This window comes from Sceloporus occidentalis, unplaced genomic scaffold (genome assembly GCF_023333645.1).
Source record: "Sceloporus occidentalis isolate IW3139 unplaced genomic scaffold, rSceOcc1.0.p SCAF_5, whole genome shotgun sequence".
In the NCBI taxonomy this organism is placed as follows: domain Eukaryota; kingdom Metazoa; phylum Chordata; class Lepidosauria; order Squamata; family Phrynosomatidae; genus Sceloporus; species Sceloporus occidentalis.
This window is the reverse complement of record NW_028316985.1, coordinates 182103325-182130819: the sequence shown is the minus strand read 5'-3', so window position 1 is coordinate 182130819 and position 27495 is coordinate 182103325. Positions and strand designations below refer to the sequence as shown.

Sequence of the window (27495 nt, the reverse complement as noted above, 5' to 3'; positions counted from 1 at the left end):
TTCTGTGTCTGGCACGTCTCTTGTAATTTCCTTGGTGTTATATAGGCACTAGCCTTTTATGTGGGCAGGGCTATGGCCTCATACAAGTCTTCAAAACTTTTGTTCTACTGCTCCTCTGGGAAGGAAGGACTACAACTCCCTTTGTAACACCTTTTCAAGTGTCTCATTTCCACCATTCATTCACCTGGCTTATATATTTCCCAAGCAAGATACTCCAGCTTGAGTATGCAGCCATTCCACCAGGGGTATGGCTATGTTTTCCACCTTTGAGAGGTGTCTCTATGGAGGATGTTTGCAAAGCAGATACATAGTCACAGCTTTTGACCATCTCCTACTAGAGACAGCATGCAAGCTGAAGCTGCTTTTAGGAGAGCCATGTTGCTTTCTTGTCTTGCACGGGAATGGGCTAGTAGCATGCTAGTATCCCATTTGTGTGACTCACAGAGATTACGAAGGAGGAGGACAGGTTGCATACCTGCAACTGTAGTTCTTTAAGTGGTTATCTGTGAACTCGCAGAACCCCAGACTTCATCCCTTAATCGTGTCCTGCCTCTCCTTAGATTCTTGACTGCTGCTTTTGCATCCATGAAAATGAGAGATTATGTGGAAAGCATGCTGGTAAGGTGTGCAGGGAATGGGTGGGGCTATTATCATAATGCTTACACAACAGCTCTAGATGGTTCTGCACTGCACATCATTCACATAACCTGTTTGTGTGAGTTCATGCCCTTCCTCATGTAATAAATGGAGAATTGACATGTTGCCAGACTTTGGATAGAGGTTGGTATGGAGAAAACGAACTGATGCAGCTCAGGAGCTTTGTCCGGTTCATTACTGTCTTTACCAGGTTGTTATATCTGGTGTGTTATATATACCAGTAGTGAAGAGAATTCTGAAAAGCAAGTTTAATGCAGGAATTGGTAAGGAGACAAACTTCATGTGCTCTGAGATGGTTGACTGTTTATTTGTTTAAAAAGCCCAACATTTTTCAACAGTGATTTCTGCTGAAGGGTATGTTTATAATGTAATCCTGGGCCTGTTACAGACTGCCAAAATAAAGCTGCTTCGAGTCTCTTTGGAGGTATGCTATTTAAATGATGCATGGGTCCTAAGAGTCCGGAGGTCGCGCCAAAGCCACGCTCCATTCCTAAGCACTGGAGTGCAGCTTTGGTGCAGCTTCTGGATTCTTGGGATGCATGCATCATTTAAACAGCATACCTCCAAAGAGACCCGAAGCAGCTTTATTCTGGCAGTCTGTAACAGGCCCTGGTTTATTTTTTGCCTCTAAAGAAGACCTTTATTCATTGAGGCCAAAATGTGTTGGGCTTTTACCATTTTCATATTATCCTCACCTCTATGTTGGGGATCATCATCAGAGAACAAGAGCTATTTATAGGGATCATTCAGAAATACAGTATTCCCTCGACATTTGTGGCTTTGACACCCGTGGTTTTGATTATTCGTGAGGTCAAGACTGCTGCATACACACACTCCTCCTCCTCATTCCTCCTGGGCTTTTCCCCTGGGGAAGGAAAAAGCCCAGGCGGAAGAAGCAGGGAAGGGTGCGCCTGCTAATCTAACCCCTTTCCAGGACGGAGAGCTGCCTCTTTCCCAAAGCAGCCCTCTGCCTTGGGACTGGATTTGGGGAAATGATCCTGCATCCTTTTTCAGGACAGGGAGCTACCTGAGGATAGACAGCTTTCTTGCTTTGGGAAGGAGTTTGGGGAAAGCAAACATACCCTCCTTTCTGCTATTTCAAGGCTTCAGAGAGCTCCCAGGAGCTCTCTGAAGCCTTGGAAGGGAAGGAGGGAGCTGTGAATGAGCACTCCCCTGCCCTTCCAGCACCTCAAAGAGCTTGCTACATCTGTTTGAGGCTTTGGAAGGGAGATGGGTGTGCACATGCATGCACACCCATCTTTACTCACAAATTTTGCTTTACTCACAAATTTTGACTTTAGCGGGGGGCCTTGTGCCCCTAACCCTCATGAAGGTCAAGCTTCGGCTGTATCTACATACAAAAGTGTATAGCATGGGATAGATATGTTAAGCTTTCTTCCAAAGCATATACTATATTCAGTGCAAATTCATAAAATATGACAAAAACAGCATTTTTAAATCTTTGGTCCTTAAGATGTCTTGGATGTCGAATCCTAGAAGCCATAGTCAGGATGGCCAATAGTCAGACATTCTGGGGGTTCAAAACACCTGGAGTGCCAAACGTTGAAAATCACTGATGGAGTGAGGTAACACGGGTAATTGCTCTTTTCCACATTCAGAACACATTGGGTAGGGCATTACACCGAAAGAGTGGAATGTGCACATTGGGGAGCACATTCCACCAGGAGCAATTTGTCACTCATCCAACTTTGTTTCTTTTTCCTTCCTTTCTAGCTTTGGGTTTTTAACCAAATGTCAGTGCTGTAGAAATGCCAAGCTTGGACCTATTCTGATTCCTACCATTCATGCCTTTCCTTCTCCTGCCCCCAACTCCCAACTTCTTGCAAATTGCTGAGGCTGGTGGCCTAGTTTGGGAAGAAACTGGTTTAGAAAGTCCATGATGTATTTCTCTGAAGGTGTTGTGCTCTCACAGTGCCTTCTGGAGCAGCAGGAGGTTATTTAATGTTATTCATGTTTAGAATTCAGTCTGCTTCAGAAAAGTGTCTTAGATCATTATGTAGAAGTGTGGTTTCATAGTGGGATGGCTGAACTTAGAAAGATTTTGACCCTGAAAATAATTCATTCTTCTCTTGGTGCTCATGTCCACAGCAAGCTACTATCTTAGACATTCTGATAAAATATTTAAATCTAATCTCCGTAATTCAAGTGCTGCAACAGAAATGACACATTGTCCCTGCAGCATAGTTTCCCGATACATGGAATGTGAATTTGTAGCATTTCTCAGCAAGCAGAGTATTCATCTTTACTTCCATGTTTTTCTTTGAAAAGTTTCACAATTCTTGTATGAGGTCATTATCCGGAGGCAGTTACTTAATTCCACTGATATTTTCATAAATACTCAATAAACTCGGCTAATCCTCTCCCCCCCCCCCCCCCCAAATACTGTTGTCCCATCCCTTTAGCAGAAGGCACTGCTGGCATCGGTTAAAAAAAGGAGGAAAGCTGGCTTGCAAGATCAATTGTCTGCAACCTCATTTGCATGAGAATGGAAGTGATAGTTGTGTCCTTTATGCTAACATTGTAACAATTTCCATGCCACGAAATTAGTTAGTATTTTCATGGTTGCAAAGAAGCAGTAGGAACAAATTACATGATGATGAGATTTTGGTTCTCATAGGAATTTTTCCCCTCAACTGTCATGGCAATCAGTAAGGTTTGTATTTTCACTTGGTTTAACAAGAAAGAAGTGAGCTGATGCTATGATTGGGTAATTATCACCATAGTATCAGAAAGCAGCTTTTACCTTTGAAGTGTATTGTACATTATCTTCAGACTCTGCTTCAATTATGTATATTTGGATGTGGATTTTGATATATAAGGTGCAAATGTGCTCTAAACAGATAATAATAATAAAAAAAGACGAGACAGAGAAACCTGGAATTTGTGCTGAATTTAGGAGAGAGGTGTTTTAATATGTTGCAGATGAAATTAGCAGCATTCACAAATTCTGGACACTCTTTCCAAAAAGAGGGAATTCTAGGTAGGCGAGTGAGTGTACTGATGATGATGATGATGATGATGATGATGATTTATATTTCCCGCCGTCGCTGCGGATTGAGGTGGGGTTACAACAGAGATAAAAATAGAAGCATAAAAACATAATAAAAGATATATTAATCCCTAACCCTCCCACAAGTAGTAAAATTTGATAACAGTTAAAAATGTCATCAATAATATGACCTAAAATAAACAGGATGGAGGCAGATGGGTCTGCCAGAAGACATCTGTCTAGATAGCCTTTTTAAAGGCATCTAAGGTAGTGATAAGACAGATCTCTTCCGGTCAGTCATTCCAGAGTTTCAGAGCGGCAGAGAAGAAAGTCCTCTGGGAAGGTGCAGCAAATCTGGTCTTCTGTGGCTGCAATAAATTCTTCCCAGAGGATCTGAAAGTGTGGGGTGGATTATATAGGGAGAGGCGCTCCTGCAAGTAACCTGGACCCAAGCCGTGTAGGGCTTTAAAGGTAAGAACCAACACCTTGGACCATGCCCGGAAGCTAATTGGCAGCCAGTGCAGAGATTTTAAAACAGGTGTTATATAGTCAAACCTGGATTTACCTGTGACCAGTCTGGCTGCCATGTTTTGAAGTAATTGAAGCTTCCAAAGTTGGCACAAGGGTAACCTCATGTAGAGCGCATTTCAGAAATCAAGATGAGAGGTTATCAGTGCATGTACCACCGCTTCTAGGTCCCCCTGGTCTAGGTAGGGTCGCAGCTGGCATATCAACCAAAGTTGATAGCAAGTGCTCCTGGCCATCACATCTATTTGAGATGACAACGGAAGGGATGAGTCCAGGAGCATGCCCAAGCTGCGAACATGGTCCTAAGTGTGACCCCATCCAGGACTGGTTGGCAAATTTCCATCCCCAGATTTGGGATTCCTATAGCGAGTAGCTCCTCAGAGTGCTCCATTCCACCCATAAACTTAACACAGAAACCATGTTGTTCTTAATGCTATTGTTAATTGCCATGAAGTTGTCTTTGACTGATGGTAACCCTAAGAATAAGAGACCTCTAGTTGATCCTGTTATCAATAACCTGCTCTGGTATTGCAAACTCAGGGCCTTCACTGAGTCTATGCAGTAATAATGCAGACTTTCTCTTTTCCTACTGCCTTTTACTTTGCCAGGAATCACTAATTTTCTAGTGAGACATGTCTTCTTGTGCTGTGTCCAAAGCATCATAGGCTCAGTGTAGTCACCTTGTTTTCTAGGGAGAGTTCAGGCTTCAAGAAGAGGGACCTCTCCCTTCACCATGCTTAGCATAGAAATCTAACAGATTGGTGAGAGAGGGAAAGAGGAACAGGAGGATGACAAGAGTTTTCAAGATAGTAGATAGATACAGAACAGAGTTGCTACTAACTTATGGCATTTGTTGTAACTAGAAGAAGGGTGATGGCCACTAGTTAGAAGTCTAGCACAGATGTGGGGTGCACATGGGGTGCACATTTTTCCCCAGAAATTTTTCCAATGTTATATTTTCTTTTGAATTTTTTTACTACCTCCCCCCCCCAAAAAAAAAAAAAAAATCCAGAGATATTTATCTATGGGCTAAAGACAGGATATGAAAGTTCACATGACTGTATTCCAAGTTGGCATAGTCTGAAATTGGTGAGTTGTAAAAGCTGTGTTCAAGGTGAAACGTAAATCATATAAATCTCATTGTAGACTCCTGCTACTATGCAAAATAAATGCACTTCATGGCTCATTATATGTCAGCCTCTTTTAATCTTAAATTGTTGCCTGGCGGGATAATAATTCATTCTTTTTTTTTCTTCACATGGTGCTATTTCATAGATACAATTGACTAGTCATTATTTGTCCAGTTATTTCCTAAGACATTTGTTTCCTGTTTCAAGAACCACCCATTTGTCAGTGTTTTACATCCCATGGGTTGTAATTAAACCAGTATGGGAATAATGCTCCATGCATATGAATAAACCTTTTTGTTACATATTTCTTCTGTGCCAGAGACTATGCTAATCTTAGCAAATACTTTTGAATGATGTTATGCCAAAATCAGTCACATTCCTTCATTCTTCCTTATAGGTAGTGCATGGAATAACTTTCCCAGCCAATTTATTGTATGTTGGGGAAAACAAACGTGTGTGTGTGTGTGTGTGTGTGTGTGTGTGTAAAATTGCTTCTTGAATTGATTAAATGGCTTCTAATGATGTTGCTAGTAAGTGGCCAAACCAAGGCTCTTGCTAAATTTGCTCCCTATATACTTAAAATCCTTAACTTCCTCAATATTATACCCCATTAATCTTCTCCTACCCTGCCAAATGTTACACTTATCCTTTTACTGTAACCTAACACCAAGTTTTAACAAAAGTCTCTAAGTAATAATCCCTTGTTTGTTTCTGTTACAAAAACTTTATTGATGCATAAGAAGAACAAAAGCCTAAAATCTTTGATGGGAATTGGGAAGTATTGAAGGTGTCTGTAATCTTCCACAGTGTTTGCATAAAAATGAGTGAGAGACAAAAGACCACCTTCTGGAAACATAATTTGTGAAATCCACTCTAGATTGCTTGTATGTATAGAAAGATTTTGTTCAGAATTAATGGTTATATTTGTTGGTTTTTAAAGGTTTAATCTACATTCAGTTGAGGACAATTGCTAAGTATTTTGTTCTTGTTCATGGCCTTTGTGAACGCACACAAATGGGTTATTTTGTGCCTGTGCAGAAAGCTTCAGAAACTTCTGGAATTTCTAGTGAAACCTTTTTGGCAGTATATAAATCCCTAGTGTTCCCCCTCTTTCTCCAGTTCTTTTCGTCCGTTGTGTTGGAATTGCACTTCATTCTTGTTTGTTTCTATACTACATATAGCTCTCTTTTTCTTTGGTCATGTTTTACATCAAATGATTTAGAACAAAACATTGATCAATGGTACTTTCCCATATGCTTTTTCTCCTGTGGTAATTAGTTGCCTTTCTGCCCATAGATCCAGCTTGTTTCCTTCTTAACAATATTCAGTTAAGAAAAAAACCCTTTGATTTAACATACAACTTGTGTATCCCTTATCTGGAATTCCAAAATCCAAAGTACTCCAAAATCTAAAACTCTTTGGCTTGTGACACAAGTAGCGTAGTACAAACCTGTACTATATTTGCGAGGACAGAGAAAGACACAGCTGAAGAAAGACACGAGGGTCTGTGAAATGGCAAGAATCCATGCATCCTACCATTTTACAGATCCTCACTCTCTCTCCAGCCTTATTATGTCTCATTATGTATATGCAAATACAAGTATTCCAAAATCCTGCCCAAAATAAAAATACAGACCACTTCTGGCCCCAGGGATTTTGGATGCTCAATCTGTGCTTTATTTATTGCTTTCCATGTTAACAAGTTTCAGAATTTTGGAGATGACATGGTAACAAGTACCATTCACACAGAATAGAGTAGGAATATCATGCTAAATCTATGTTACCTAAATAAATCGTTTGCTAAAAGCCTGGCTTTTAACAATTGCATTTTGGAGCTTGAGCAAACATGAAAGCCTTCTAATTAATTGAACTTGATTATGTTTCGGGAAGGCAATGTGAATTTAAGCATTTGCGGAGGGAATGTTTTGTGGCACTAGGGTTCAAGAGCTAGGCTGCCTGAACAAGGAGGATCACAGGATAATTTTGAAAAACCTTTTTCCACTGAAGAAGAAGTGACCTCAGGCATGCAAGGAGGCTTTTTAAAATGCATATCTGTTCCAAGAAAGAAATATCACAGTGTATGTATTTTAAGACAAAATGGTGATTATTCTCTCAGGAAATGTAGCACAACTCTAAAAATAGCCAGAGAGCTGAAATAATGGCTATTACAAAATCACACTGGTAAACTGGTAAACTGAATAATGTTAGCTAGTGTACTGACCTATGTTCTGAGTCTTGTGCTGGACTGGCTTCATCCGATTAGTACTGGAATCAAGTTCTGTTTACTTCCTCTGCTGCAGCCAATTGACTTGTTGACTTCTTTGAGTGTAAAGAAAATGTCAGCATGAAATTGTAGTTGTAGTTCGTCTACAGTGCTGTGCATATGTTCCATTAAGACTTGTAGTTCTTAATGGATCATAATCTGATGAGATGGCAGACCACTCTTTGTGAGTCAGATAAGAAGTCTTGTAGCTTCAGTAAAGAAATACTGGTTCATGTAGGGTCCCGGATGGCCAGTGTGGCGTAATAGTTTGAGTGTTGGACTATGACTCTGGGAGACAAGGTTTCTCCCACTGGGTGACCTTTGGAAAGTCACACTCTTGTAGCCGAAGAGGAAGGTGATGGCAAACGTTCTAAAAATATATCTTGCCAAAAAAACAACAACCCTCAAACAAACATAGGATATGGTTTCCATTAGTAAGAGTCAACTTGAAGGCATACACAAATAACACAAATGACTTTCTCTAGAGAAAACTGGGAAAGCCAGTTTTCAGAATATTGTACATTAATATTTTATTAACTTTTTTATTTTTATGTCATTAAAAATAAAATTAAACTACTGCATCATGTGTGAATCAAACCTGCGGACCATGGTGTTATTTGTACAACAATCTAAAGTATAAAGTTCTCAAACTTTCTATCTTCAGTACCCCCTTGAAAGAGCTTAAAATGACACAAGACCTGCCAGATACAAAACCAATTACATAAGTGCTGACAGACACAAGGTTGAGTTTGACATTATTAGCTTTCACTTACAGATAATTTATTGTTGCTGATATCTACCACTCTTTTGAAATTGCTATATTCTTTGCCACAGTGATTTCCTCGTATCAGAGAGCTCTGTCTCTTAGCTTTGGTCAAGTTAAGTGCAGACAAGTTTTCAAATGGAATTTAGTGATTTAGAGGTTCAAAGATGGATTGGCAATGTGTGACCCTCCAGATACTGACAGACTGAAGCCTTTACTTCCCTCACCATTGTCTTTCCTGTCTAAGGCCCATCACCGTTCCAGTCACAATACTGCATCTAAGTGAAGAATTTTTAATTTCATGTTTTTCCCCACACCTACATGTACTTCTTTATTGCCTGTTATTTCTTCTGCCCTTCTCTTTCACCATTTTAACATGTATCCTACTCCCTCATATGGCCAGTTTCCTCTATTCTGGAACATTGAAATCCACCTGAAAGTGAGCCTATTGCTATTGATGGTCCACAGCTCAGAGTTTAAAAAAAAATGCTGTTGCAAACTAAGAGACCTAGTGAAATAGAGGAAGAGTATGCACAGATGTTCTTTCTTTTAAGAAAGGCAAAATGCATCTAATGAATTTCTGCCTGTACAAGAAACATCCATCTTATCACAAATTTAGTTTATCTAAGAGACAAATGCAATCCCGAAACTTAGTAGGTGGAATTTCTGCAAACATTTGGGGAAAATATATTTTTTGGTAGTTCAGGAGAATTTTTGAAATAACATGGACCATAATTTCTCACCCACTAAATGTCTCTGACCTCAAGTGAGCTCGCAGTTAGGATGTCCTGTAGTCTGGATCAGCCCTTCTTTAATTTAGAAACCTATCCATCTACATTGGCTCAGTCTGAATTAAGTTCTTCAGTGCTCCCTACATAATTTTGAAGATGATCAGTTTTGTTCTTTATTGGACCCCATTTACAACTAGGAAATATAAGGATGGTTTTATTTGGTTAGCGCATGTTCATTAGTTTATTTTCGATTTTGAAATTGTGAAAACATGGTGAGGAGAGCACTGAGTTAGAAACCACTTGATTATTTACGATATATAATCAACCATAACATTAAATGTGGTTGACACAGAAGTATTTCCAGAGACATAAAAGTAAATTGTCTCAGTGGGTCATCGCTTCATCTGGCATAACTTAATTTTATCTACTGTTACTGTATGGCTTGAAGAAATAAGTGGCTTGTGCTTGATGACTGGTTATTTTAGCCTCTGCTGGAATGCCTAAATCTTCATACATGCCTTGATGACATGTTTATCATCTACCATTTAGGTTACCTGTTAACACATCTGAGAATAAGTTCCAGTGGCATGTGTTTTTTTTTAACTTATTAATCAGATAGCCTCCAAATTTACTATCATTAGGCTACAAAATAAACATTTATATGCAATATTATAGGACTGTATGTCCATTCTCCCTGTAATAAGAGTGAAACAGAAGACTCAGGAAAGGCCAAAACTGTACGTTATCTGCACCTTGGCAGAGATGGTCAAGCGTTTTCTTCAGCTCCTCTTATTGCTGATTAAACTTACAGGACTTGCACAAACATCACAGCTTTGCTTATCTAGATTTTCAGGCAAGCGGCATTGTGTGGCACAAAATGCTGGAATGAGAAAAGGTTGCAATGTTATTGCTTACATTTCAAGAGGGTTTTCCTAGTATAGGGTCTGGATCCAGCCATTGGTTGAGCTATCTGTCAGCTGATGAAAACTCAATATCCACTCAACTTTGCACATAATTTTCTGAAGTACTAAAATTACCTCCAGTTTCCATAACACTCATAAACATTCCTCATTTGGAAACCCCTGAAACAGTGGTTTAAGCATGACTGGCCTATATCTGAAATGCTATTTTCTTCTGAAGTGTCACTCTTTGTTTTCATTTGGTGGATACTAGAGTAATGTCACCTTACTATTCCAATATATCAGCACTAAGGTAGTAATTAATAAGTAAAAATAATAATGATAAAACAAAACACTGCTTACAAAAGAACTTTTAAAAAGCCAGATACACCTTGCTGCAAAGATCCTAAAAAGAGTGAGAGGGGAAAAGAAAGTCATCTCATCCAGCACTGAGAAGAATCTGATAGAAACAGGACAACCTCAATGGAAAGTGACTTATGAAGGCAAAGTGTCCTTACTCAGGACCTCTACCATTTTTATCATTCTATATTTTACAGTTATGTTGTGCTTGGTGTTCTTTTCAGCAATGCCATTACATACTGTAAATGTGAATGTCAGCTAGTAACGTTATTTTACAACCCTCTCAAAATGGAACATATGGCCTGAAAAACATTTTAGGCCAAGGCTAGAGTAATATGATGTTTTTCATCTCCCCAAAGTGGAACTACCATTTTAAAAAAATTATTGCCTTGTAAAATTTAATTCCTCCTTTTTCACCTGTGGGAAGGAATGTTTTACCATCAGACTGCTTAATATTTTAATGATCCTTTTCCTTTTCATCTTGATTGTTAGCATTTGTAATCCACTGCTGCTAGTAAATTATCATGATAGTTTATTGTTTTGTGATATGATATAATGGTGAGCCAGTGTGGTATAGTGGTTTGAACATTGGACTAGGACTCTGGAGACCAGGGTTCAAATCATGGCTGGCCCATGGAAAACCACTGGGTGACCTTGGGCAAGGTTCAATATCTCGGGCTTAGAGAATGGCAATAGCAAACACCTTCTGAAGAAACTTGCCAAGAAAATCCCATGATAGGTTCACCATAAGTTAAAAATGACTTCAAGGCACACAATAACAACAAATATGATGTGGAAATCCATACTGAACTTTGGGGCCGTGGCAACCTCATGCCGTGAACCCGATCCTGTCTTCTGAGAATGCAAAAAGGAGCCGCAAAAAGCATCTCCTTTTTGCATCCTCAAAAGGGTGCCATAGCCACGGTGGTGCGGCTGTATGGTGCCCCTTCGGTACTGTGTCATTTGGAGGTGCATCATGATGTCACGTGCTGTCTGGAGCAGTGCATGGCATTAGTGCACCCAGGGGAGTCAGAGTCAGGCGTGTACCATCAAGATGCTGCGCCCCGACTCTGCCCCCAGGCCAGCACAAAGTGCCAGTCTGTACATGGCCTTTGTTGGTACAGCAGACTTGAATAACAATGGGTGTATCTTCTTCCCTGGTGAGCCCTGGTGGTGCAGTGGTTAAATGCCTGTACTGCAGCCACTCACTCATAAACCATAAGGCTGCGAGTTCAATACTAGCAGAAGGACTCATGCTTGACTCAGACTTGCATCCTTCTGAGGTGGCTAAAATGAGTACCCAGATTGTTGGGGGCAATTAGCTTATACTTTGTAATCCACTTAGGGAGTGCTTAAGTGCACTGATAAGCGTATAGAAATGTACTTGCTATTGCTACTTGCTATTGCTTCCTTTATGCCTACCATTTGCTACTGATAAACACACTCACACAAATTTTGGAGCATATTGTGCAGAAGGATATGTGATTAAAAAAAATTCAAAACCATCATTATTTATCTTTAATGCTGAGCTCACTTCCATTGAAGCTATGTCCTTTTCTTGCTGGAAACTGATAAATTACACAGCATATGGCATGGGTATATTCATATTTCTCAATTTCCCAATTACATTGTATTTGTAGTGTATATGCACTGAAACATATACAAACACAAATATATTATCTTTTTGCATCATGAAGTATGGTCAGATGTATTCCAGTCTTAAGAATGGTTCAACTTTTATTTCTCACTTAAAAACACCATATATTCATGTATTGCAGCTACATGTGATGCAGTGATTTGTGCATTGGACTATGACTCTGGAGACCAGGGTTCAACTTCTTGCTCTGTCATGGAAACCCACTCTGGGTGACCATGGGCAATTCACATTCTTTCAGCCTCAGAGGCCTCCCTCCCCAAAGCAAATCTTGCCAAGAAAACCCTGTGATAGGTTTGCTTTAGGGTTGTCATAACTCGGAAACGACTTGAAGGAAACAGAAACAACAGCAAAAAGGTTCCATAAGTTTTATGTTTTCAGTAGAGGAAGAATGAAGTTTACACAATATAGGCCCCATATGGACAGGCCAAAATAAAGCTGCTTCGGGTCACTTTGGAGATATGCTGTTTAAATGATGCATGCCTCCTAAGAGTCTGGAAGCCATGCCAAAGCCATGCTCCAGTCCTAAGGACTGGATCACAGATTTGGCGCAGCTTCTGGCATCTTAGGACACAAGCATCATTTAAACAGCATACCTCCAAAGTGACCCGAACCAGCTTTATTTCAGCCTGTCTGTATGGGGCCATATTTTATCATTAGAAGCTGTGTATTTATATCATGGGTGGGGAAAGTATACCCCTTAGCACCCATTTTGAGCCATTGAAGCACCCAAATCTCTCTGACCCCACAATTGGTCATTCTTTCAGTCAAAATATGTGGGGAAAATCCCCACCAAAACATCACACAATGATTATGGTTTGGATCCCCTTGACCTTCTACAACCACCTGCAAAGCCCAAAGGGGAAAGGAAAAGGCTGTTTTCCAGCCAAACAATAGAAGTGGTGGAGTTAATATCTTGAGTTTAAACCATATATACCTAACATGTCACACTGAGGAGAATTCTTTTTACCAGTTATAGTATTAAGGAACATATGTTACAGTTTGGGATGAAGAAGTAAAGTGTTCTTTCATCCCCCCCCCCCCCCCCCCCGGATTTTAGTATTCCCAGAGCAATTTTTTTATATTTGTATTCCCTTGAAGGACCTTTGGAATTTTCATTGGTTTGAAAAGTTGCCATATAGTCAAGGGAGTTGATTGTTCCACACTACAACCTCTTTTTGGATTGATTCTGTGGTTGTTTGGATCCAGGCATGTAATATAGGAGGCAGCAGAGGCATCTATTTCCTTTCCTCCTGGGAAGTGGAGTTTGCAACCTGGAAGAATGTGATTCTAAAGTGGACTTTTACTCTCACCATTACCCTCAACCACCCAACCCACACTAAAACTTCCTCCCTAGAGCAGGGAAAGCACAAGAATTTGCCATTCAATATATAAAAAAGATAAGAAACCCATGCTGGGTAGGAGAAATTCTTATTCCTCTTTTTCTCTGACTCACACACACTTCAGATACACATTTATCTATGCATACATACTTGGAATCAGAAAAAAATGCAACACTCAAAGGCATCTGGATTATATACCAGTTGGACTTCTGTTTTTCCAGCAATGGCACAACTGTTTACTGCGTTTTTTTATAACTTGGTCTTTCATGGTCCCACTGAAAATCAGTGGCAGAGATTAGGATCAAATCTAAGTCTTCCTGTTCTTGAGATGGTTGGTTTCTTCTGAGGAACTTTCTTACTCATGAAGAGCCTCATATGTGCCATTTAGAGACCAAGGCTGCTATCACACTGCAGAGTTAATTTGACACCACTTTGACCATCATGGCTCCATCCTATGTGATTCTGGAATTTGTAGTTTGTTGTGCCACCAATGCTTTCTGACAGAGAAGGTTACGTATCTAACAAAACTACAAACAGCAGAATTCCATAGCGTTGAGCCAAGACATTTAAAGCAGTATCAAACTGCATTCGTTTTGCAATGTAGATGTAGCTCCTGCAGATGAGTGTGGTACTTTAGGCTACATCAGTACTCTGATAATCTGATGTGAGTACTAGTAATTTTTTCCTACTAAATATGCTGGTGCCATATTGATGCCCATTGGCTACAGTAGTTTTGTTCTTTCACCAAGGATTAACAGCTATTGGCTCATGGACCAGCACTGGTCTTTTGACTATGACTGATACTACTGGACTACAGATGGTTTAGCAACTGTAAGGTGCTCACTCTCAGCATCCCCAGATAAAAATTGAGGAGTCTAGTATTTGCAATCTTGGAGTGATGGTGTGTGTGCACAAAATCCACCTCCTCCCAAAACACAAGGATGGGAGAGACTTAGTGGAGATAACATCTGAACCTGGAAGCAGCGATCCTTTTATTTTGCCTCTTCTCTGACAAGACAGACCAATAACTCTAGAACAACCATGCTGGCTCATTCTTTAAGTAGAATTCTGTCATGCTGTTGTGATGTGTGTACCCAAGCTGTGCAAAAGCCACAAAAATATTACAAGAGGCTTCAACCAGCTGGGAATCTACACAGCATGCTTGGTGAACACCTAGTGAAGTCTGTTGTCTGTTTGCTTTCATGGTTGGGAGTACGTGCCAAATTCTCTAATAAGTGAAAGAGTTCTCAAGCTGCCTTATGGAAATTTGAAAGTTGTTTGGCACAGGCTTCAGTCTGTTTCTTGTTATTTCTCCTCTTTACAGGTAGAAGAAGCCTTAGAAGCAGTGAAAAATGCCACAAATGAACAGGACCTTGCAAATCGCTTCAAAGAATTTGGAAAAGAGATGGTGAAACTTAATTATGTAGCTGCTAGAAGACAACAGGTGCGTGTAATGCTGGGTTGGACAAAGTTTGATCCCCAGGCAGCATACAAATCCCACTGACATTGTCTGCCTCCCCAGTTCTTTCGGGCTTTTTGGTAACAGCCTTCTGTTCTCCCAAGAAGCATGTGAGGGATTTCACCATGCCATTGCCCTCCTCAACTTGTTTGAGACCCAAAAGAGGCTGGGGAGGAGGCATGGTGACATTGCTTTCATCATAGAATCACAGAATCATAGAGTTGGAAGACACTTCAAGGGCCATCCAGTCCAACCCTCTTCCATGCAGGAATACATAATCCAAGCACCCCCAACAGATCTTCTATAGAATATGGAGGCATTTGAGTTTATGTTTTCCTGCCTCAAAGTTGAATAATTATGGGACATGGTTACTGCAAAGATATGTGGTTTTCTGACACCAACATGCCTCCACCCCTTGGCAGATGCGTAACTTTATTTAATGCAGCACTGAAGCATTTTAAATGGCCTCTTTTTAAGACCTTTAATCCTTTAAGGACTTCCTTATAACATTGGTCATACAGAACTTGACAGGAATAGATTTGATGAAGAAGGGCTTGCTATGAAAATTAGGCCACATAACTATAATAGTCTAACCTAATTTTTTCCCCAAGGCTTAAGTACAGGAAAAAAAATCCTCCTCCTCTACAAAAAGTCCACCTAAACCCATTCTAACTAGAAGGCAATAAGGCAACTAAAGATTTTTCTTTTTAATGAGGAATTAGAATGCCTAATGGACCAAGTTTTTTGAGTCCGTTTATTCAATTAATGATGAATGAAAATAAGAATAATGTTGTTTTTTTAAAAAAAATCATTACAAAATAGGTTTTGAGGCAATGTTACCCTTGTTCTCAGAGTCCCATTGGAGAGTCAAAATAGATAAAATATTCTTTTGAGCCAATTTCTATTGGTGAAAGTTTCCTAAGATTTTTAATGAACACCTAATGAATTCTGGACCTTTGCTTCAGTGTCCCTGTTGTTTGCTTTTTTTATTCCACCAAAATTTTAAGATAGGGATTCAAAGAATATTCCCAAATTTTGTTCTTGTTAATGAGAAAGGATGTAAAAAAAGTCAGTCACAACGAGATGTATGTATGTATGTATTTGCCTCTGTGTGAAAGTGAAAAAGAAAATTCTTTTTATTGCATCCTCATCAGCTAGAGTAAAAAAAGCACAACCTTTTAATGAAACATCAGTTTTAGGCAAAATGTTTTGTTTTGTGTAGATAAGGTATTACATAAAATAGAATGTTTTACATAAAAATGTGAAAAATGCATTTTTGGTACAAAGAAAGCCCTTGGAATATTTTTGCAGAAATGTCCATAAAACAAAACAAAACCTCACCTAAATCTCCAGTAGTTGAGAGAAAGCTTTTGAAATCTAGACAGTGAGCCTTCTATTAGTCCCATAAGCTCCCATCAGTGATGAAACCAGGGCTTCTGATCATCACACTCGTGAATTTGTCTTCTGGGTTTTTAATCTATATGCTTCTCACTTTAAATTTCATATACACATTTTCCCCCGTAAAGATGGCCATTTCACTTATTTGCAGCTAGTTGGTACTAACTTACATTCATGGCCATGTGAATAACTGTCTTTCACTGTACAGTACCTCAACAACAATTGCAGAAATAACACATGATGATAATCATCTACCGTTCATTAGAGAAAATGGAAGATACAAATCAGTGTGTGCAAACTCCAACACTGCGCAAGCACATTTCTCCTCATGCTACAGGAGTTTTCCTTCTTCCCGCTTCATGGCCATTGTCTGCTCTGTATGGGAGGGTTGGCTGTAGAGGGTCCTAAAAACCTCCACAGCACATTGGCAGCTCATGGGTGGGTTGTGCAGGTTGAGGGCAATTTGATCTGGTATTGGTGGCTGTTCCACTGGAGGAGGAACATTATTAGATACAACCCAGAAATAGGGAGGAAGGAATGAAAGTAGATGCTAAGATATATACAAATTTCATATTTTGATTTTATAAATATCTCATGCTGATTTATATATGAAGGTGTGACTTTCTATATGTGTGTGTTTTGAAACAGGAACTAAAGGATCCCCACTGTAGAGATGAAATGGCTGCCGCTCGTGGTGCCCTGAAGAAGAACGCCACTATGCTTTATACGGCTTCCCAGGCTTTCCTCCGCCATCCTGATGTCGCAGCAACCAGAGCCAACAGGGATTATGTCTTCAAGCAAGTCCAAGAAGCAATTGCTGGCATCTCAAATGCTGCTCAGGCCACCTCACCAACTGATGAAAACAAGGGGCACACTGGCATCGGAGAGCTTGCTGCAGCGCTGAATGAATTTGATGTAAGTAGGCATTTTTAAAAGTGTGGCTGGAAAAAAAATTAGGGGAATGTTTCTGACCTTCCAGTTTTTAAAAGCCTAGACCTAGGACAATAAAGACCTTTGTTATTTTATGTTGTTGTTTATGTGTTTATCATTAGAGCATGCACTTCATGTTCCATTTCCTAGTTTCTCAAGGTTGTGTGCAAAGAGATTGATTTAAACAGTTTAAAGCAATTTAAAAGAGTAATTTAAATATGCTAAAACATACAGCTGACAATTTAAAACAGTTTTAAAAAACAGTTCAAGACAATTTAAACTCATTCACATGTGTAGACTTGGATTAAATTGGCTGGGTTTCAGAGGCTCCAACAAGAAGCCAAGTTTTTACTTGGAGCTGAAATAATATCAATATTACAACCAGTTGAGCTTCTAGGATATTCCACAACCAAGATGCCATCGCAGAGAGAACCATATTCCACATTTTTGACAGTGTTGTGCCCTCACTAGTGACACACATAGGAGGACCCCAAACAGATCTCCTTCACATGTATATAGGCACTCCTTCAAGTATCAAGAAGCCATTTATGGTTGTAGATATAATCACTTGTAACTTAAATTTAGATCAGATGTATATTGGTAGTCAGTTTTATGGTAAGGACAGTAGTCTAGCTTCTGCATTTTCAGCTAGCTGCAGTATCCAGATTATCTTGTAGGGCAGCTCCATAAAGAGTGCTTTGAAGTAATCTAATCAGGAATTTACCAGTGTATGGACAACTGGTTCCAGAAGATTTTATTTTATTTCATTTCATTTATTTATTTAGTCATTTAAACCTTCACTATGGCAAAATTTTCAGTGGAACAAAGAGCCAGGCTGAAACATGAATTAAGAGAACACAGTGAAACTAACTGCCTGAGAATCAGTATCTAGAGAGATCTTGTAACACCTTTGAGATTAACTAAAAGAAAGAAATGGGCAGCATGAGCTTTCGTAGACCTCAGTCTATTTCCTCAGATGCTTTTACAGTTAGTTTCAAAGATGCTACAAGATCCCTCTGTATACTGATTCTACAGACTAGCACAGCTATATCTTTGAATTCTGCCTGAGAATAAAAAAGAGGTAAAAAAATACACATTTTCAAAACGCTTAATATAAAAAGATACCAATAAAGCCAGAATAAGAAGATCAATAAAAGGTTCTTAAGTGGTGGATGCTTCCTGTAAAAGGAACTAGTTGAACACTTGGAAGAACAGTATGTATTCACCTGGTTCTTAGATGTCACCTGTCAAGTCACCTGTCATCTCATGGTGACTTCATGAATTTCATAGAGTTTTCTTAGGCAAGGAATACCCAGAAGTGGTTTGCAAGTTCCTTTCTCTGAAATATAGTTTATAGCACCAGGTATTCATTGGTGGTCTCCCATCCAAGTAATAACCAGGGAGCTGACCCTTCTTAGCTTCCAAGATCAGACATGATCTGGGGAGTTTAGGGTGTTCAGGCCTTACTTGTAGCTATCTTAACCCAAACCAAGGGGGGCAGTCTGACCAGGGCTCCCAGGAAAGGATATTTCCATGTGCCATTGTTTTTGGAATTAAGCAAACAGTTGCTCCTGCATCCATTGTTTATGCTGTCTTATTGTAAGCCTTGGGAAAGATAAATAACTTTTGCTTTTCCAACAATAGTGTTAGCAAAATGTTACATAGCTACTAGCTTTCAGGGAGAAAGGGTAACCAAGCAAATCTGGGTACACTAATTGTATTTACACAACTGATTTTTTTTTAAGTGCAGCATTTTATTTGATTCAGCCAAAAATGATAAACTGATTCATAGCCAAGTTTCCAGGGAGAGGTGAAATTCAGTAACTGGTAGCAGTCTTCATAATGAGGGGAAATATGTCTTTGGATTCTCTTTCCATACAAGGAAGGTTCTGCTATGTCTTCTTTACAACATAATTATTTGCATTCCTTGTTTCATTTTTCTTTGCAGTGTATGCTGCGTGTTTGATTGCTGACAGTTTCTATTATATTAGAAAATGTTTTCCATACATGTCATCCCTATTGTCCGTTGGTCGTGTGTGTGTGTGTGTGTGTGTGTGTGTGTGTGTGTGTGTGTGAACCTTTTTAGTTTTATATGACCAACAGAATCAGAATTACCATTAAGACTTCTCTTGGTATGAATATTAAATGTGTGGATGAGGCCAAAATACTTATTTCATGGGTTTTAGATCATTTCAATGGCATTTGGTGTTATTACAGATTGCATGTTGGTCATTGTTATCTCACATCAAGTTGACTTTGACTTAACAGAGATCCTATGAATGAGAGACATGCTAGAGACTGTTATTCAAAGTCCTACTTAGGTCTTGCAAACTCAAGAGCAGCTGTGGCTTTCTTGAGTCCATCCTCATGTAATGAGGTCTACTTCTTTTCCTACTGCTTTGGCTCAGTGATGGGGTACTACCAGTTGAATGTGACCTTAAGAATCCATATAGCCTACTAACACTCTCTAAAGTTTTTTTTCTCTCTGAAAAATCGTTGTAAAACTGGAAAAGTTTGGGAGGTGGGGGAAAAGATATATTATGGCCTGCTGGGATGTTATGACTTCAGGTGGTGTTAAAACTATGCTTGTTTCCATGATGCCTTATTTCGTGTGCTGCTGTAAAGGGGGTGCTATTTCTAAAGAAAATGTATGTTTCAGTCTCCTATGCGTATTGGTGTCATCCACTCAACAGTAATAATCCAGCTTGACACCACTTTGACTGATATGGCTCAATGCTATGGAATTCTGGGAATTGTAGTTGGCACTAGAGCCAACTACAATTCCCAGAATTCCTTAGCTTTGAGCCATGGTGGTTAAAGTGGCGTCAAACCGGATTATTTCTGCAGTGCGGAGGCAACCATTGTCAGGGGAATAATAGGCATGATTTCAAAGGGATGTGGGCCTGTTAGAGACTGCCAAAATAAAGCTGCTTCGGGTGTCTTTGGAGGTATGCTATTTAAATGATGCATGGGTCCTAAGAGTCCAGAGGTGACACCAAAGCCACACTCCATTCCTAAGCACTGGAGTGCAGCTTTGGTGCAGCTTCCGGATTCTTAGGATGCATACATCATTTAAATAGCATACCTCCAAAGAGACCCGAAGCAGCTTTATTTTGGCAATCTGTAACAGGCCATGGTTTCAGCAGAACAGATGCTGCCTGATTTGTCTCCTGATATATCCCTTTTCCTGTTTATTTCACTCTTTTTCTTTAGGTTTGAAATTTTATTTGCAAGTAGGCTTGGCCTTTTTGAACCAGATTTTCACCCATCTAACTTGGCTTTTCCTAGGCATCACTTAGAGTAGAGCCCACGGAAGCAGACTGACAGACATGTCTTGGATCTCATCTCCTTGGGAGAAGCCTCTTTCACAAGTACAGCACCATTTGTGTATGATGGAGTCTAATTGAAACTTGCCAGTGAGCCTCAGTCTTCAACCCCAACTCTTTGGAGATTGTCATACTTGAAAAAAAAATCAGGAGTAAAATACATACTTCTGGCAAAGTTGCATGATCATGCTGAAGATTTTCAGACACGTTGCGCTTATCCAGGACTTCTCCCGTGAAGACCCAGGAATACTCCAGCAACAAATCATTAATGGGGAAGTTCTGGAAATGGTTTTTGCTGGGGCATTCCTAGTTCTTCCTGAGATAAGCACATCATCTGAAAATCTTCAGTGCTGAATGAATTTGATGCAAGTAGGCCTCTTCTTCCCTGGTTTTCCTCCATCCGATAATCTCTGATTTCACAATTTAATCAGAATTTATTAAGCTGCTTCTGGTTCGTCTATTTCCAGAAACTCCAGCAGCAGTTAAAATACAGATCCTGACTATCAGAGGCATTGCCTTTGAAGGTTTCCACAGTAAATGGTGGTAAACTTAATTTGTGTCATTGAGTGGTATTCTTAAACAATTTAAAATGCCAATAAAACAGCAGGTATTAACTGTAACAAGAGGACTTTCAGAGATATACCTATTTAAGGTGCCTACACACAATTTACTAATGGCGTTCATTTATTTCTAATAATATTTATACCATCCTTGATGTTCAGGGCCAAACATCAGACATTTATAAGAACAAAACAATAAAACACAACACTATAACATGCTAAAAACCAAATCCTCACCACACACTAGTCGCTACTAAATTCTTTCTTCCTCAAAGCATAATAGTGTAGTTTGATGAGGTTGTGGAAATAACAACCCCCTTTTCCCTTCCCCAGTTTTGCCCATATGGTAATAAGCAGCACATATTTTTAGCTCACTAGAATCATCCGACGCTTGACAGTTTCAAGCTGATGCTAGCCTCTTCTATCCAGAAAGGACTGTACTGAACTCTTGTCACAGACATTGTGTTGTGCGATGATAAACACAATGAGAAATCAGACAGAGGACACAATGCAGAGCTTCCAGCAGATGCCCTTCACTGCTATATTATACATACAGCCTTCTAATTACAGGTAATAGTTTTTGCAAACTGTGGGTAGGCTTGGAGAAATGTCAGTGTAGGTACTCTATAAATGTACGTACAGTTTAGTTTTTGAAGTGGCACTGTAGTATTTTTAAAGACAAAAAGAAATGATTGTGCATTGAAATGAGGTAATGAGGATTCCAACTTGAACGCACATGTCGAAACATAATTGTCGTAGTCTCTTTGGTAATGCTTTCCTTTCTGTGTATTTGCTATAGATGTTACTTGCGATTGCTTTTCAGACTAAGACTTGAGTTTCTTTTCTTCTTGACGTTTTAAGATGCATCTAGCTTTCTAGCATGACTGATGTCTCTGAGGTCATTGAGGATCATGTGTTGTGTTTATGTGCCGAGGAATTAACTAGAGCAGCATAACATGAAGTTGGCCTTGCAGGAATTTCAGATGAAGGAAAATAAAATCTGGACTAAAGTACTGAGAACAACATTGTTTGTGAATACGACATAGATTGAACATCTCCCTTTGATAAGCAGAACATTTGAAACTAGCAGGGTGTCTTTGGAAGTTGATATTTAAAGAGCTGACTCTTCAGTTGTGCTTCAGAAAACAATGAGTCCAGCATGGAGTTTTGCCATAGGATTGTTTGCGTCTCAGAAATGTATGAATTTCTATCTCTGAAACATTCTGCAGAGTAGGTGTTTTAAATGTCAGTGTTAGCCTGAAATGTAATTAACTGGTTTTGATCATTTCCATAGATAGCAAGATCCTAAATCTCCATTGTGTAAAACATTGTACTTTGAAACGTAGCTTACGAACCTTTTTTCTTAGCTTCATTCATAATATTATGCATTCAGATGTTTAATGTGTCATTTCTCAACTGTGTAACTCAAAGGCTGGCATTCAGTGACAGCAGTTACCTTTTTTATGGTAATATATATATATTTTCCTTAACCATTTTGGTAGAAGAGATAAAAGTCTGGAATGACAGAAGATAAATTTCAGGACCTGACTGTTTATGAATTCCAGACATCAACATGGTTTTCTGTGCATTGTACTAAAAAATAGTCCCGTTTATTTTAGTAGTTTTAGTCCAAGTATGACTATGCAAGACAGGCTTACGCTATACTAACTAATTAATACTTCTAAGCCTGGGCAAACATTTAAGCAGATAACCAGTTCCTAACAATAGTCAGTTAAAATTAAGATTGAGAGGATAGATGAATGCTGTACTTCAAATGAGAATATAGAAGTGGTATATTTGTTCTTAAAAATAATGTTAAAGAGTATTTGTGAGTCTATACAGAAATGAGTGAATAGCCTTTTACTTGACATATCAATCTATCTCTCTCTTATTGTAGGTATTTTAAGTGAATGTATGGATTCCATACACTAGGCTTCTAAGATAATAATGGAACAGACCTGTTTGAAGATACTACTGATGCAGGCTAAGTTTCTAGAATATTTCCTATGACACAAACAGACTTCTTTCATATGGTCTCCTTCTTTAGAGGTCTTTAAACAGAGGCTGGATGGCCATCTGTCAAGGGTCCTTTGATTGTGAGTTCCTGCATGGCAGAATGGGGTTGGACTGGATGGCCACATGAAATTTAATCTCACCATCATTGCCATGAAGATGAGAGGGTTTGTAATTTGGAAATGAAACAATAGGAAATGTTCATTTGCAAGAAATAATCAAGAACTTTCTCACAAATTCTCACTAAGATGCTCATTATTATTGTTATTATTATTATTATTAAACTTTATTTATAAAGCGCTGCCAATTTGCACGGCGTTGTACAGAACAATCAGATTAATTAAAATAAATAAATAAAAACCTGCAGGAGGCATACATTCTAGAAACAATAATTACAAATTAATACAATTTAAATTGAAACAATAACTATAAACCAACATAGGTTAAAATGATAAAGGAACTGAATTTAGTGATTTTCTCACTAAATAGGCTACTTGGCCCGGTGATACAATCATGTAGTTCTTAGCTGTCAACAAGAGTCCAGGAAAAGAAAGGTCTTTACCATTGAATTACTTCTGTGCAAAGCAGCTGGCTTTGGATGTGTGGTCTTATGGAAGGTGATACTCAGTGTGTCTTTAAAAATACCCTGAACTGGAGAAGAAAGATAGAGGAAAATGGCAATACATGTATAATGCACTCATACATTGCAAGCTACACCCATTTTTTATTCTGAATCATGTAATAGCGGACTATGGCAACATCACTGTTGGATCATGTAGCTTGCTCTTTGTAAATCTTTACAGTTGAATATAGAGAATCCTCAGCTTTTGTTGCTGTATTGACCACTTGAAGGAAAAAGACTGTAACTACTTACTAAGTATTGAAGTAAATTACAGTTGGCCCTCCTTATCCAGGGATTTTTTATCCATGGATTCAAGCATCCATGGCTTGAAAATATTCCCCAAAATATATAAATTCCAATAAGCAAACCTGGATTTTGCCATTTTATATAAAAGGCACCATTTTACTATGCTATTGTATATAATGAGACTTGCGCATCCACGGATTTTGTTATCCAGGGGGGATCCTCGAACCAAACCCCAGTGGATACCAAGGGCCTACTGTATATATTGTTGGGTATGCTTTGATTGAAAGTTCCTGCATGACAGGAGGTTGGACTAGATGGCCCTTCTGGTCTCTTCCAACTCTAGGATTCTATGATTTTAGACAATGGGCTAAAATTTTTATCCTACTAACAGAAAAACCTAGTCTCTTGCATTACTCAGAAGCCTATACACTGTGGAATGCCTTTGTGAGGATAACTGTGCTTCATTACTGAATGATATCCATAATTCATTATGTATCCCCATTAATTATAGTGATACCATTAACAATTAATTGATTTGTAATAACCCTGTTCCTTTGCTTTCAATACTGTGTATTTATGGCACAGCAAAATCCATTGCCCTGAAAGTTTTACAGCTTGAGTTTTCCTTGTACGGAAATCCAAATACTCCAGAATCCAAAATCATCCACATGTGGCATCTTTGCTTTCTGATGGCTCATAATGCACAAACCTTGTCACATGCACAAAATTATTAAAAATACTGTGTACAGAATTACCTTCAGGCTCTGGGGTATATGGAATTTAAATGAATTGTGTTCAGACTTGGGGGTTCCTAGTATCCCAAAACCGGAAATCCAAAACCCTTCTGGTCCCAAGCATTTTGGATCAAGGATACCCAGCCTGCCTTCTGATAGTAAGAGGATAACTGTGTTGGCCTGTTGCCACAAAAACAAAAAATAATTGGTGGCACTTTAAAGGCTAGCATTTTTTAAAAACCAGGCACATATTTGTAGTCCATGGCATCACATGCACAGATGCATTCATCTGATGACAGGTATTGCTTTCTGTGCTTTTAGAATGAGCTAGTAGCAGAGGAACAGACATAATAAAAGCATCTGTTTTGCAGCAGTGCTGTGTCAACAGTACCAATGGCAAAGAAACAAATATGGGAACAAGTAGCGGGTGCAAGACTGAGGACAAAGCTGTGCTGATACAGGAACACAGGTTGTTGTTGTGTCATTTTAGAACATACATCACCATCATAGGACGCTTGCACAAACAGGGTGAGAAAATAGGAATGTAGTACTATTAACACAGCAACAGTTGGCAAATGGATTAAACATCACCTCTTACACAGAGCTTAGAAAATGCTTCTTTTCAAACTACAGTTTGAAACTACAGAAGCCTCCAACCAGCAAGATTTCTGTCAAAATTAGGGGATTCTAGGAACTGTAGTGTGAAAGCAAACTTATCCAAACTCTGCTACAGGAAAATGATGCAGAATCCCTCAAATAATTTAGGCTTCTCTCTGATGTCGATAGTACTTGTTTTGTTTTTCAGTGGATGAATAGACGTGGGGTCTATGTTTGGGATTGTGTGCACACATGTTTCTGTAGTTTCCAGCCTGAGTCTCCTGCTTATAGGCCTTGTTTTCAGGAACTTCATATCATAGACTGAGACAGAGAAAAGAGTGAAGGAAATAGTAAGTAGTAGGCAGTGGAGCAAGTTTATGTGGGTCCAAAAATTCTTGATCCTTTGCTACAACAGATCCGTTCCCAAACTTTGGGCCTCCAGATGTTTTGGACTTCAGCTCCCAGAATTCCTGGCTGTTGCCCAATATGTCTGGGGGTTCAGGGAACTGAAGCCCAAAACACCTGGAAGTGCAAAGTTTGGGAACCATTGGTCTAGATTTTCGTCTGCAGAGATGGAAAAGGGTTGGAGGTGGTATTTGGAGTGGGAAAAGGGCAGAAAGGATGGCATTAAGCTGTACCTGCACCTTTGTTACCATATTGAAGTGTTCAGCTTCAGGGTTTTTTCTTTCTCATTATCAGCAAGAAAAGATGCAATGTGTAATTTACCATGTTTTACCTTAAACCTCTGTTCCGCTCCATTGAGAACTTACAAAAGACAGAACCTAGCTATTGTATCCATTTCTTGTGTTATGCTGACATCTAGTGGACAGCTCATAGAATAGCTTCTTTTCCAAGCAGGCAGGTGTTTTAAATTCATGAGCTGAACTGGCCTTGAACTCTGCAGATCATTATCTGTTACAGTTGAAGATCACTGCTTTCGTGTATAGTCTGATATCTGGGTGCTAAGTGCTAGGAAAGTCAGCATGTTCGTTAGAAAGGTCTCAGAGGCGGGGTACATACCGCCACTTTGCGCCGCTCTGCCGCCGCCGCCAGTAGGTCCGCGGGGGAGCCGGAGCCTTCACACGGCCCGACTCCCGCGCGGACCGAAAAAGAAGCTCCAAAATGGAGCTTCTTTTTTCGTCGCGTTTGCGACGTAACGAGGCGCCAGGGGCGCGCTCGCTACGTCACAAGCAGCGCGACACGTCTGGACGCTGTGCGTCCAGTACGTAAAGATGGCGGCGCCCATGTGGAAGGGGCGCCGCCATCTTGTACGTATTCTATACGTACTAGGGTTAGGGGGGTGCGGAAGCACCGCCCCTTCCTAACCCTAGTACGTATAGAAGACGTACTAAATGGCGGTATGTATCCCGCCTCAAGCTGCTGTAGGTAATTGTCTGCTTACTGCAAAGCAGTAAGACTTTGGGGGGGGGGAGGCAGTTTTTATCCAATGGAAGATCATGGGATGATGACCCCAAACTGTGGTGGAACCCTTAAATAGATAAGGATGTTGGCTTATAGTTAACCATATATATATATATATATATATATATATATATATATGGTATGATTACAAAGAAAGGAAGAATAGGAGAAGGGGGAAAACAAAGGAAAAGAAAAAGGTAGGAACATAGGATATGGAATCACTGAACCATTCAGTTGAGAGGAGCAACGTAGGTCATTGTGCCCGATGCCCTGTTCAATGTGAGAAATCCAGCTATAGCATCTCTGGCAGATAGTTGTCTTCTTGTTGAAGACATCCTGAGAAAGAGACCCTACCACCTCTCTAGGGAATAGATTCCATTTTTCACTGTCAAGACACTCCTTCTAACACAGTAGGACTTCAATATCTGTGGACTTGCCATCTGTAGATTTAAGCATCCATAGACGACAAGCCTGCATTGTGACCAATGGCAGCACTTGCACATGGCTGTTTCACCATTAGGGACCTCCCCTGTGGCCATGCCACCATTGGGGACCACGGGACGAGCATCCACAGATTTTGGTATCCTCAGTGTGTGTGTGTCTGGAATGGATCCCCCATGGATACTTAGGTCCCACTGTATTCAAGCAAAACCTACCTTCCTGTAACTAGAACTATTAGATCTGGTCCTGCTCTGTGGGGCAGCAGAGTACCTGCACCTTCCCCTCTGGGATGACCCTAGTGCTAAGCACTAGTACAGTCTGACTAGATTTGAAAGAATATATTGTATTAGAAGTTAGTGGCTATAAAATACACAAGCTAATTTCTGTAACATATGCATAGTTTGTATGC

General features: G+C 39.6%; 1 protein-coding gene across 4 annotated transcripts in view; it reads left to right on the top strand.

Annotated features, from left to right (window-relative positions):
- LOC149313245 (catenin alpha-2) overlaps positions 1-27495 on the top strand; it is a 609699-nt gene that overhangs the window by 167313 nt on the left and 414891 nt on the right. For 3 of the 4 annotated variants that reach the window (XM_089526338.1, XM_089526340.1, XM_089526339.1), the window contains exons 5-6: positions 14663-14782; positions 16844-17110. In XM_089526338.1, coding sequence (XP_089382464.1) covers positions 14663-14782; positions 16844-17110 — 387 coding nt within the window. Of the gene's footprint in view, positions 1-14662; positions 14783-16843; positions 17111-20806; positions 20817-27495 lie in introns of those variants that run through there. The other variant, XM_089526341.1, reaches the window with a different exon arrangement.